General features: G+C 42.2%; 1 protein-coding gene across 2 annotated transcripts in view; it reads left to right on the top strand.

Annotated features, from left to right (window-relative positions):
* Corin (corin, serine peptidase) overlaps positions 1 to 14,017 on the top strand; it is a 197,164-nt gene that overhangs the window by 113,611 nt on the left and 69,536 nt on the right. For both annotated transcript variants that reach the window (XM_060380731.1, XM_060380730.1), the window contains exon 6: positions 4,524 to 4,637. In XM_060380731.1, coding sequence (XP_060236714.1) covers positions 4,524 to 4,637 — 114 coding nt within the window. The remainder of the gene's footprint in view (positions 1 to 4,523; positions 4,638 to 14,017) is intronic.

Raw genomic sequence — 14,017 nt, 5'->3', positions numbered from 1 at the left:
ACTCACCCTCCATGGAAGACAGGGCACAGACCAAGTTTGGTAATTTGATCAGACCTGTGGACTTTCTCCTCCCTTCTTTTTTATCCCAAAGCTGAGGTCTGTTTTTTATTCGTAAAGATACAGCGCTCTCCCCAGGAGTGATTGCATCAGCCAGGGCAGACCGTGCTTGCTCTCCTTCAAGCACATAAGTAACCTTTGGAAGAAGAGAATGAGAGTGGTTTACACAAAGCCTTTCAAGCTGGGTGTGGAGTGCAGCGCTGACAGGCTCTTAGTCTGTGTAGACCAAGTTGAAGTGTGCTGTTCTAGATTAGCTTTCTCCCTAGGGATGGAACTGAAGCTGAGCTTCAGGTCTTGAGCAAGCCTAATGGATGGGTTGATGGGGCTCCCTCACAGTCAGTAGTTTGTGAGGAGTTTCTGAGGTGCTAGAAGTTGATCACAGGGAGAGAGAGAGAGAGAGAGAGAGAGAGAGAGAGAGAGAGAGAGAGAAAGAGAAAGAGAGAGCACATTTGCTATTAGAAATGCTGCCATGATAGGCTGGAGAGATGGTTCAGTGGTTAGGAACACCTGACTGCTCTTCAAGAGGTCCTGAGTTCAATTCCTAGCAACCACATGGTGGCTCATAAATTTGCCTTGAAACACAGAGAGAAGCAAGGAAGGCTGGAAGCTTTTCAATGTAATTTCCAAGTCGAAACTTCCAACGTAATTTCGGGTTGCGAAGTTTTATTTCAGAAACTCATCAAGGGACTAGAATACTGAGATAGGCCAACTATCCACATAGTTCACACTCTCCTGAGGCCATGACGATCTAAAGCCCAGGTGGTTCCTCATCAACCTCACGCTACCTGGACATGCAAAGTGGCATCTCAGGAAACATCTCTGAGCACTGCTCTTCTCGCAGTAGTGTTAATTGTGCCACAGATAAAGGGAATTCAGCATTGGTGGTGAGACACCTTCAATCAGATGATCGGTTGCGTGCACAGTTGATTGAGGAACGGGGCTAGGAAGGTGCTCTGTAAACCTCCTCTCAATTAACAAATCTCCCATTAACCTACCTGTTACTGATTTTACATTCAGCACCTTCCTTGTAGAATTGCAGACGAACTCGGTAGGTGGTGTCAAGATGACGCAGCATGACTTCTCCTCAGGGCTCTCCCTTTTCTCATCTAAGTGATAACTCAAAAGCTGTGGGAAGACAATCCGTAGAAGACAGCAAAATTTATGCCAAAAACTCTGCAGAAACTTGTTAAGTGCTCTTTTAGGATGTCTTCCAAAACGTGAGTGCTGACGTGGAATGTCATTCCATGTGGATCCAACTCACCTGGAGAACAGACATCTGTCTTTGGTTTAAAGAGAAAAATAAAGACAATTTGAACTTTGACTTAGGCCTTGTGCCCTGGAATTGGACTGAGCACAAATGCTATGGACTCTCGCAGAACAGGGCAGGCAGCCAGTGGGGTATGGAAGATTGGGCTGCCATGTCTACCTCAAGATTGTGGGCTGGTTGTTACCTCTTACGAGCAGTGTAGCTTTGGGCTGTTGCTGTCTTAACCTCTCAGTGCTCTGCTTCTTCTGTCTGTAAAGTACCTTTCCCCCAAGGATGTCAGAGTGAGAATGCCTGCCTTGAATTTTGGAAATTCAAAGTTTATGTCCATAGCCTTCTGTAGGTTGAAAAATGCATGCAAGAAAATTGCAAATTCTACAGACAAGGGTCATACAGAAAAGATTCTTTATACTTTAATTTTTAAAAAGTGAGATGGATAACAAAACTTTGAACTTTTTCATTTTATTTTTTAAATCTCTGTGTGCTCATTGTATATGATACTGTATTTCATAAGGACACATTTATACAGGTACATAATGTGCATTGTACATAATCCTTTCCACTCCCTCCTTCCATCTTCACCCTCCATCCTGTTAGTCACCTTTGCTCTCTAGACGAATTTAAATATACACACATTACTTTATGTATTAATATAAATTGTGTCAACCACAAATGAGAGAAAACGCACACTGTTGTTTTGAGGCTGGCTTAAGTGCACACTTTCAAACAAAGAATAAGGTCATGGTTTTCAATGTCTCAAAACCAAGAAGAAGATTCCGCCACCCCTTTCAAATGTGGCACAGGCCTTACCTCCTGCTGAATGAGCCAAGACAAGAGAGGTCAATAACGAGGCAGAGCAAGCAATGCTGGGCTTCAAATTTGGCCTAGATCTGAGATGAAATAATCCAAGTAATGACTTCACTGAAGTCATCTTTGCATGGGGTCTTGAGATGTACTCTAGAAGTCAGGAGCTGGTTCATGCTGAACTTTCAGCTCCATGTCCTAGGGACTCATCAGAGCCATACGTGGGAACACAGTGCTTCCTGAGGCCCCCACTGAGAAGCAGACATGGACTTTTGCACTCTGTGGTTTGGACAGTAGAGAACCAATCTCACAGTAGGATAAACCCTCCTTTACAATCTTCTCTGCACTCTGGAGGGAGGATATTGCGTAGGCCAGCTAGTAAACTCCTGGTGTAGCGTTTCATTTTATATCTGGTTTCCTGTGTGCCGATTAGGAGTCTGTACTTGCAGTCTTATAGGCATTTGGGCGTGTGCTAAATTGTCCAGCCTGTACACATCAGATGTGTTGAGTACTTTGGTAACTGAGATTCAATATGTAATTAATTAGGTTGATTCTGAAATTGTAAGGTGCAATGAAAACCATATTTTTATTATTGATATTGCAGGGTTTTGCAATCAGCTAGGACTTCGCTTTCAGCAAATCAAAGCACTGATTTTCTTGAGAGCTTTGGGGGTGGGAATTCATTGATATAGTACTGTTTATTTCTTTTAAGCTTTGTGATGATATATGGCCCTGTGGAGAATTATATGGCTCTTTCCACCAAACACTAGTCTAGAGCCTTCTGAGTGCAGGCCACTGAACATTCGAGAACTGTGGCAGTTGGGACTCCCTCCTGTAGCCCTCCCTGTGTTCTTCTGCATTTCCCTTTCTATCTACGTCAGAGTTCTCAGTTCTCATTATTAAGTGAAGAAGGGTCACATCACCAAGGAACAGGTAGTTCAAGAGGCTGTGAGCAGACAGCTCACGCCCTCGAGTAGGATGCACAGTAGCTTTGGCAGAGGGAAGGAGTGTTGTTGATGATTTTATTTTCGATTATTCTAAAACTGGAACATCCCCCCATCCCCCAAAAACAAAATAAAACAAAAAAAGCAAAAGCATTTCCTCTGACTAGAGAAATACACATGATCACTATATTTGTGAAATTCAGAATAAAAAAGGTAGCCAAACTAAAATTGTCCTTAGCTTTTTTTTTTTTTTTTACTAGGGATAATTATAGTACTTGACCTTGATCCATGACAAGAATCGATGCTTGATCCATGCTATTTAGAACCAATTGTTGTTTTTTGTTTGTTTGTTTGTTTTTTCATTTGAAGTATCTTGAACTTTTCCCCAGGAAGTTGAATATTTTTTGTGGTGTATATTTTCGGTGACAATACCAGTTTTCTTTACTAAGGAGTTACCAAATGAATACAGGCAGTTTTTTCCTATGGTATAATTGTCATCTTATGGTTTCCTAGTCATAAACAAGGATAGTATGAATAGCCTTAAAGTAAAACATGTCTACATTTATATTGATTTCCTTTGCACAAAGTCCAAGAACTCAGATTGCCGAGTTAGAGGTGCTATAGTTTAAAGTCTATCCAATGCACATAAGCACATATGGAGGTTTATTTGTATCTGCTTTGTTGAACTGGTTTCACTTTTCGGTAATGACATTTCTTGATAGTATTTCTGCCTTTTTATCTGAAATTCGTTATATATCATAATTTTCAAGTGGTCAAGTAGTTGCTGAAGATGAAAGAAGAAAAGGAATATGATAATAAAACAAAACAAAACAAAAACTCCAAATATATGTTCACTGTTGGGGACAAAAAGAAGGAAAATATTAATGTTAATGTCATTTCACATTCCTTATGAATGTTATGCTCACGCAGGCTCTTACATTTTAATTGGCCTCCTTACTGAGGCAAGCAACTGTATTTCCAATACAGGGCATGGAGTCTCTGTGTCCGTACTCCAGAGCACATCAGTTGTCTGACTCTGTTTTATTGGGACTGTCTCTATGCCTCACACAGTAGCATTTTAAGAGGGAATTGTTGGTTTGCACACTTTCACATTGTTTGCCATTGCTACAAAAAAAAAATCCCCATTTGGCATTTTATTCACATAAATTGTACAGTTGTTCCCTGAACACACAGCTCTTGTGCAAGGCTGCCGGTAAATTGTACCCTGGCTGTTTCCAGCAAGCTCTGTTTGGGCTACTTCTAGGTAATTCTACCGAGAGTGTTCCAACACCTAAAGGAAAACTGGTGACAAATGACAGTGAGGGAACCTGGAGGCAAACCCATCAAATCACAAAGGAAGTTTTTTATTTCTATTTCTTTTAAAATTTCTCTCCCTCTGAAGTTTAAAAGAACAAAGAACCTTGTTCTAACCCACCCCCCTCTTTCTCTTCCAGCGCTCTGCGGAGGCGGCGAGAGCTTCCTGTGTGCCAGTGGCTTCTGTGTCCCCAAGAAGGTCCAGTGTAATGGCTACAATGACTGCGATGACTGGAGTGACGAGGCTCACTGCAGTGCGTGACCAGCTGTGTGGGGCTTGTCTGGGAGGGAAGGGATTTCCTTTAGGAGCCTAGACAGCTAAACGGCTGCACTGTCAGATGCGGACAGCCAGCTGGGCTGTTACTAGCAGCCATTGGTTTGCCAATCTTTTTTTAATATAATTTATTAACTTTGTATCCCAGCTGTAACCCCACCCTCATTCCCTCCCTATCCCGCCTTCCCTCCCTTCCTCATCTCCTCCCTTGCCCCTTCCCCAATCCACTGATAGTGGAGGACCTCTTCCCCTTCCTTCTGACTCTAGCCTATCAGGTTTCATTAGGACTGTCTTTCATAGTCTTCCTCTGTAGCCTGGTCAGGCTGCTCCCTCTTCAGGGAGAGGTGATCAAAGAGCCAGCCACTGAGTTGATGTCAGAGACAGCCCCTGCTTCCCTTATTAGGGAGCTGATTTGGACACTGAACTGCCATGGCCTACATCTGTGCAGGGGGTCCAGATTATCTCCATGAATGCTCCTTGGTTGGAGTATCAGTCTCAGAAAAAAACCCAAGGCCCAGATTTTTTGGTTCTGTTGTTCTCCTTGTAGAACTCTAGACCCTTCCAGGACTTTCTATCTCCCCATTCTTCCACAAGATTCCCTGCTCTCCCAGAAGCAGAAAGACACACATGGTATACACTCACTTATAAGTGAATATTAGACACAAAATAGGACAATCATACTAAAATCTGTACACCTAAAGGAGCTAAGCAAGAAGGAGGACCCTGGGTGAGATGTTCAGTCTTCATTCAGAAAGGCAAATGGGATGGACATCGGAAGAAGTTAAAAATAAGGAACAAGACAGGAGCCTGCCACAGAGGGCCTCTGAGAGACTCTACCCGCAGGGTATTAGAGCAGATGGCTTGGCATTCTTAAGTAAGCCAACAGGTTTGCCTCTCCAAACTGGGTTCATACCCTGCCCAAAGGTGCGTGTTTGTAGGCACCCCTGCAGCTAGATGTCCAAAGGAAGCTGACCTACCACGAGCAGGAGGGTTTGGGTTTATTTTGTTTGGGTGAGGAATTTTGTTTTTGTTTTTAAAACTCTATGAGTGTAATGATCAATGGTTTAAAGGAAGTTTTTTTGTTTTGTTTTGTTTTGTTTTGTTTTGTTTTTTCTTTCTTTAAGACAGTGTTTCTCTGTGTAGCCTTGTCTGTTCTGGACTCATTTTGTGGACCAGGCTGGCCTTGAACTCACAGAAATCCACCTGCCTCTGTCTCCCCGAGTGCTGGGATAGTAGGCGTCTAGCAGGTGTTTTTGTTTTGTTTTTAATAAGAAACTTTTTATATTAATGATTCTTAACATTCACTGCGCAGCAGATCCAAAGCATCTTGCTGGTGTATGCCTCCCCTTAGCCGGAGGGCTCCTCACTGGTGCTGACCGTTTTAAACCCTCTAGTCAACAGAACGACCCTTCCACTGCTCAGTTTAATTGTTCTGTCATTTGGACTGAATGAGCCAGTGGTTTGTCAACACAGATTCAGACTTCAGGTCTTTTTGCACTCGCTGAGCAGAGGGGAAACACAACCTTGAGTATTACACCACACCTTCTCAGAGAAGATCGGAGCCCTTGCGCTCCACTTCCTTTCACCAACGTTTAATTACTCGCAGTCAGCACAGGCAGCACTGTGCTTCCTTCCTGAGAAAGTCAACCAGGCCTTGTGAGCTGCCTGATTGCTGCCTCAGCAGAGAGACTCCTCTGGTCTGTTTACCATGTGTGGATGCTTTTCCTCGTGAAAGGGCTTAGGATACTCGTTTTCTGGAACTTTGGGCCGTGGCATATCACTGTGGCAGATCACCGTTCGCCAAAATGTGGTTTCATAGTTCACGAGTTTTTAAAAAGATGGTTGAGTGAAACAAGCAAACAAACAAACAAACAAACAAAACCATCAAGATAGGCTCTGTGTCAACTTCTTTAGAGAGATTCAGCACATATTGATATATTAATGGTCTGAGAAATGTTGCAGTTTAAGTCACTTTTGCTCAATTCAACGGGTCTTCAAGCTTTTTCTCCTGTGGACTCTCACCTTTACTTATTTGTACATTTGTTTATTTTATACATTACCTAGCACTTGGTAGAAATTAAGTCGTGCTACATGTATTTTGAAACCTTTTATTTTTAGTACAATATTGATTTTTTTTTACAACATGAAATTTTCTCTTCTGAAAAGCTTATGCATGCAAGTTTACACGCAAAACATTTTTTTAGGCTATGTATTTACATGAATACTACTGCTGGAGCGTTAGCAGAAAATCATATCCCAAATGACCGCAGGAGGGAATTCTGAGAGGTTCAATTGGATTATGCCCATTTTATGGGACTGCAGTGGAACCTTTTGTTTATCTCCTGCTGCGGCCAGTATTGGGGCATTACTCAAGGTCAGCACATGCCTTTCCCTGTGGTGGGCCAGGACTGCCTTCACCGCTTTGTTCTCTGGTACTTGCTGAGCGTGGATTATACTGTCCGCACAGTCAGTGCTTCCTGCTGCACTTTTTAAAGTATAATTTGAAGGAGTCCATTTTCCTAGTTACCAACTGAACGAGAAGGCATTGCTGTTCTGGAAGGTACCTGGCAGTGTCTTGGGAACAGGTTATTAAATAAGTTGGCTACTAGCTTTTTATCACATTCATACCTCAAAGGGACATGGTCTAGCCCATTGAGAAAATACCTCCCTTTAGCAAAGGTCTCTATGAAACCCCTTAGTGAAACATAAAACTTGCATGCCATCATTTCTGACCATCTGAGGGCATCTTCTGAGCATGAGCATTTGATGTGCACAGCATTTCAACATGAGCTTTCTGCAACCAGACCTACTCTCCTGTTGTTACTACTCTGTGGTGAGAACTGTGTGTGTGCAAAGTCGAGAGAGTTACTACAGCCCCAGGCACTGGGGAGGGGGTAGGCTTGGCTGAGCATTGTCTGTGAGAAGCAGGAGAAAGCACCCAGCTCCTGTATTCCAGGCAAGAGGAGACCAGAGAAGACAGGAAGTTAAAATGTCCTCTTGCATTGCGCTTGTTGTCTTTGAAAAAGCAAGTTAGGAAGATTGTGCAGTTTATCACATTGTTAAGTTGTGAGACTCAGTCAAAGCCAGGGAAAGGACTTAGCTGTGGTGAATTATCTGTCAGCCATGTTAGAACTGTTCTTCTACAGGATTTGATTGAACTGCCAGCTCAGGAGGAACTGTGTATGTCTTACTTTTGTTCAAATTCAGCAGAGGCTTGGGGCAATGAAGAAGTTTATCAGTGAGCGAAGTGATGGATTTGCCCAGTTTCAAACTCTTTAAAAAGATTTATTTATTTATTTATTTATTTATCTATTTATTTATTTATTTTTTATGTATACAGTGTTCTGCCAACATGTGTGCCTGCATGCCAGAAGAGGGCATCAGATCTCACTATAGATAGTTATGAGCCTGCGTGGTTGCTGGGAATTGAACTCAGGACCTCTGGAAGAGCAGCCAGTGCTCTTAACCTCTGAGATATCTCTCCAGGCCGAAAGTTCCAAACTTAACATGTTTTCTGTCATATGTGCTGCTTTTGAATTGGCCTTGTTCACCCAAGTTCAGCTTTCATGAATTAGGTGATGGTCTCATCACTCATATGACAAGAAAATGTTTTGTCCCAGCTGCCCTGGGTGGTAACTGACCGTTAGAGCGTAACTGTAAGTACCCCTTACTGCTTTCCTTTAGAACTAATTTTGTCTTGTATGTCAGTCTATTCTTTAGGGATTTATTGAACATTATTCCTAACTACTTGGAGCAATCTTAGTTACGTAACAGAAAGATTTTTGGAAAAATTAGGAACACTTAGAATTTTTTTTTTTTCATGCTGCCGTTCAAGGCAGGCTGTGCCTATAACCTGGGCTTTCCTCAGCCTTTGCTGAGTGCGTTAGCATCCTCAGGAAGCACCTTCTCCCCACTGAAAGGATACTGATGTAATTGACCTGGAGGTGAGTTTAGGAGGAAGTGCTTTTGGGCAGCTGCCCAGGTAACCCAGCAGGTAGACTCTGGACCAGAAGGCAGCACATCTCTGTTGTTGCTGATGTTCTATAGACTTTGGCTGGGTAACCATTGAACAGTTGAAGCAGGGGCTGCAAAAACTACCACATGGCAGGCGTTTATAGGTATAGATTGCCTAAAAGCCCCACAGAGCTGAATGGCTTACCAGTAAAGAATACTCATTGTTCTTGAAGAGTACCCAGATTTGATTCCCAGCACCCACATGATGGTTTACAACCGTCTGTCGCTCCAGTTCCAGGGGGTTTGGTGCCCTTCTCTGGATTCCAAGGGCACCAAACATGCGTGTGGTGCACAGACATATAAGCAAGCAAAACCACTCATGCACATAAGATAAAATAAGCAAGTCTAACCACAAAAGCAAGCCCCAAAGAAACTAGTCCACATACTTGGGCTCAAAAACTTCTCCAATCCAAAAACTAATCAAGCCTGACTCTGCTAGCTTCCAAGATCAGAAGAGTTTGGGGTGGGTTCATGGTGGTATGACTGTTTACTTTTTGGCACACAAAATCCATCAAATACTGCTGGAAGCCATTTGCTCTGAGCTCTGGGAAACACTGGTAAACTTGGCTTGTTGCTATTGTTGTTGTTCGATTGTTTTTGTTGAGAGTGGTCACCTAACCGTAAGGAGTGCCTTACAATATGGTGATCAGTATTGTAGGTGCTTGAGTCAGGCTACCTACTTTCCTATATTTCTGTACTTACCACTCCTGTTTCTGGGAACCTGGGCACATTCTACCTGTCTTTGCCTCCATTTCTTCATGAGCAAAGTGGAAACAAGATTATCTCTAGAACTGAGTTGTTGGATGTAAACCCTGTATAGCCGTGGCACAGCTTCCCAAGACAAGTGGCACTTTTCACTGATGTGAAGCCCGTCTCTGCCTCCTCCATTGTATTATTCGTGTCTGAGACAGATACCCTAGAGAAACAATTGAAAAGGAGGAAGGCTAGGGTTCTTATGGGGGAGGCATGTGTTTTGTTTGGGTGTTGGTCATTTGGCTCACAGTCTTAGAGATGACAGCATGTGCTTGGGTGGCTGGTGTTTTTCTGGACCTGAAATGAGGCAGAAGAGCACAGAGGAAGAGTGAGGTGGAGCAAAATGGCGCCCCTCATGGTTGCCGTTAAGGACATAATGAGATTTCTATTTTCTAGAAATCTTTTTTTCCCCTAAAATAAGAGTGCATGTAACTACTAGAAAGCGTTCCATCTGAATAATAGAAGTATCTCATTTGATAAGCAAGGAAAGAGCTTCAAATGTTTGCAAAAATCCACTTAGAGCAGTGGCTCTGCGAAAACACTGACTCCCCCAAACAATTGTGGGTTCTTAAGCTTCAGCTCTCTGTGAACCCATGGTGTAGAAACCCAGTCAGCAGATATGTTATATCTTGAACATGTTACATCTTGGTTGCTTTCTTCACAGATTTTTGGTCTAATCAGGAGAATAATATACAAACACAGAGAACATTAAATCATTTTTGTTGTTGTTGTTGTTGTTAATTAAGTTGTCTTGGACATTTTCTTTCATATATAAAATGCATTCCAATTACTCTCACATTTTGCCCCTGTCAGCCTCCTGCACCTTTTCATATTGTTGACTTTTTGCTTTGTTTTGGGAAGCAGAGTTTAACTGGTGTCCTCTTGTGTGACTAAGGGTTAGGGACTATCTGTCAGAGTTTGGTGAGGTCCTCATTGGGAAAAGGATTGAAGACATTGACTTCCACCCTTCCAGCCAGGACCTTTCTATAGTCAGTCTTTTGCCAGGGAGAGTTGGAGCTCTAGGATTCCCTCCATCCTTCCTAACTGGTGGTTGACAGGCCCAACGCAGGCAGTCTGTGCTACTGTCTCGGCAACACTCCCAGAAGATGGGATTTTGTGATTTCTGAGATACCATTAAGCCTTAAAGATTAAATCAGATCCTAAATACGGCATTTCAAATACGTCACTTGAAAAGAATGATACACGAAATGTAAAATCAAGCAAGATGGTATGAATGCAGTGACACTAAATTAGAAAACGGTGTCACTAGGAACAAGGATATGGAGAGACGCCCGGGGGAAACTGAGGATTTAAGCTAGACCTGTACTTTATGTTTATGTGCTAGGACAGTGGTTCTCAAGCCTGGAGGTGTTATTTCACAACACATGGAGACATTCTCGCTGCTACAGCTGTGAGTGTGAGAGGGATGCTCACACTGTCTAACGGTTTTCAGTCAAGGATGCTACTAAATAAACATCCACTCCCAAGGAGCTGTCAATTACTCCATCTAAGGTACCAGTGGAATGGCAGGACCCTCCTCCAGAGGCAGTCAGCATGAGGAAAGAAAATCCAGGTATTCACCAAGGCCAGCCTCTTCTTCCAGGTCTCTCAGGGGGTGAGGCAGAGCCAGACAAGCCTTTCAGCCTCTCTGGCCATAACACAGTGCTGTGTGAAATGACCTTTACTCTATGAAGTTCTGTGAATAGAAAGTTAACCCCTCCCCACCTACTTCTTGAGACAAATCAACTTATGTTTATAGAGTGGGAGGCTGTACAAATGGAGGAGAGTCCTTGCTAAAAAGGCTTTCTGTTTCTTAGTGTTCGGCTTTAACTTAGTTCTGGGGGACAAAGGTTAATGGTGTGTTTATCAGGTGCCTGCCTGAAGTAAATATTTACATGGAAGATTTCCAGAAGAAACATTTTTCCACCAAGTTCTCTGTTAAAAAAAAAAAAAAGCGAGGGGTATAAAAACACCTAGGCAAAAATTATGCTTGAACTGAGCAAGAAAAATGTCAACAAGCTCCTTTGGAAAATTATGATCTCTTGGCCCCAAATTGCACTGACCGCATCTCTTTTCAGCACAAATAAACATTTACGCCAATAAAAGGAGCCACTGTGATCTTGGCTGTTTGCTGTGGGTTCCTGGCTGTGCAGTGTGCTTGGTTAAGGTTCTCAGTGTTTACTGATCTGAGGGGCCCTTTCGGAAGTAACAGGCTGTTCTCTAAGTGCAGCTAATTTGGTATCTAACTTCTGAAAGGCTCTTCTCACTGAGGAGGACCAGACAATGGAAGCTGAATTTGGGAGTACGTGAATGCTATTTTTTTTAAATGCCTATACCCTTTCAATTTCTGAGGGAGATTAGCAAAAGAAAATGCTAATAGTAAAAAAAATATCTCTGATGAGGTGCTTTAGTAGGGATTACCAAAGAGCCAAAATAGGTTTCACAGAGGACACAGAAACTTCTGGAAAATTTTGGTGTGCCCTTAGGTCAATCAGATTCTAAATGGAGTATTTGATTCCCCAGTGCTCATACCATCAAAAAAACTAAACATGCTGCTTGAAAAGAATTTTATTCATGGTTTCCAGTCTTCCCGTCCCCTCCCTGGGGATGCCTGGATTCTTACACTGAGAGGTAAGTGAAAATGACTATTTTCCTGGCTAATGCTTGTTCTGTAATTCAAGATATCCTAAGAACAATTTAATTAAAACAAAGGAAAAATGAAAAAGTCCTTCTAAACCTTTTCAAAGAATTATACACATCTCAGCGCACACTCCTGAATGTGCCTTGCGGATATCAAAAGCAAGATCATCTTTTCCTGCCCTCAGCTTTCCTACACCTCACTCAGCAAGAGGGGTACAGCATAGGAAAAGAGTACCCTCTGTCACACAGGAGGAAATGGGAATAAGACTGGCATCTCCTCTTAGTTCTTATATTTTCCTTTGTTATTCCGCCCTTGTTTGAAAATTATTCAGGCTGGGAGAAATAAAACAAATAAAAAGTGATTAAAATTTTCTGTATACATTTAAGCATAGTATATATATTTCTATATACATATATATAAATTATATATATAGTCATTCTCTTGCCCCAAAGACCCTGGCCTCCTCCCCAGGGGCATAAATACTCCCTTCCTCCCACCTCCCAATAAACTACTTCTCTGAAGCTGTTTCCAAATACATATATGTATATATATATAAATATAATATGTAAAATAAATAATATATATATATTTCCTTGAAATTGCTGTAGAGGATCTCCAAGGCCCATATTATTCTTGAGATGAGGGAATTCTAACTTCCTCACAGAAGAAAGTTTTCTTGAAATAGATGCATATGAACTGTTCAACTGATCAATGGCAAAGACCTCTCATTTTTAGTTGTCCTTCTTAACAACCTGAACAAACTTAATCTTGTTCTTTTTTATTTTAAATGAGGAAAAACAACCTTCCTATAATAAGCTATTTTTACCTCAACTTAGTTTTAGCAAGGAAGACAACACATTTTTGAAATTCAATTACTAAACGAGGGACAAAACATTTCACAGAAGTTGTTTGAGGTATAATTTGTGTTCTGTAAATTTCACCCCTAGGCTCTAGTGAATTTACAGACCTGTACAACCATTATCAAAATCCAGTCATCAAAATTTTTCAGTTTGTTCCAATTTTCTCTCCCAACCATCTGCCCATTCCTAACCCTCCAGACACTGGAAACCGTTGCACTGAAATCTGTCTTTATAAATTTGCTGTCTTCTGGGAGTTCCATAGATGGGTAACACAGTTCGAAGACTTTGGTTCCGTTTCCTTTCACTAACAGAGCATTATGAGGTTAATTAATCTTGTCACAAATAGTGCCCCTTCTTCCCTTAGGTTTTTCAGGCCTGTTGCTTACCAGGCTAGAGTGGAGGAAGTGAAGGTTGGCCAGGGAGGGTGGGTACAGGCAGGATCTTGGTTGTGTGGTGAGTGCAGAGGCAAAGAGCACACACCTGGGAACAGCTTCAGAGAACTGGTTTGTTTATTGGGGGATGGGGAAAGGGAGTGTCTCTGGGGCAAGGTTTGTGTGGCTGTGTACAATTGGCCAGGACAGAGGTGTTGAAAGATACTTCATTTGCATGCTTCACTGTCCAGGTAATAAATTCTTACTAGGGTTGATGGTAGGGGAGCCTGCTGTAAGGCGCCAGGTTCAGAGTGGGGAGAAAGCCAGCTCCTGCCATCCTCATCTGAAGTATCCAAGCTGAAGCTCTCCTCAACACTTCCTCCATAATCCTGGGCCATTACAGTCCCATAATACACTAGGCATTTGGTTTCTTTAATCTCTAGATTAAAGTATCCCACTGCAAGCATGCACTCTCTATCGTTGTCCGTTCATCAGCTGGTGAACATTTTGACGGCTTAGTTCAGGGCTGTGAAGAATAAGGCTGCTGTGAATGTTCACATGCAAGATCTTGTGTGAATCACATTTAATTCCTCTTGGACAGACTCTTAAGAATAGAAAACATGAATTAGTTGTGTGACAAAGTTGCAGTTCCTTCTTAAGAGGCTGCCAAACTCTTTCTGTAGTGGAGTTCTTTTATATCCTCCCCAGCTTTTTGTGGGAG

The sequence above is a fragment of the Meriones unguiculatus genome, chromosome 3 (assembly GCF_030254825.1).
Source record: "Meriones unguiculatus strain TT.TT164.6M chromosome 3, Bangor_MerUng_6.1, whole genome shotgun sequence".
Lineage (NCBI taxonomy): Eukaryota > Metazoa > Chordata > Mammalia > Rodentia > Muridae > Meriones > Meriones unguiculatus.
Note: the sequence above shows the minus strand (reverse complement) of the source record. Positions and strands in the feature narration are given on the sequence as shown.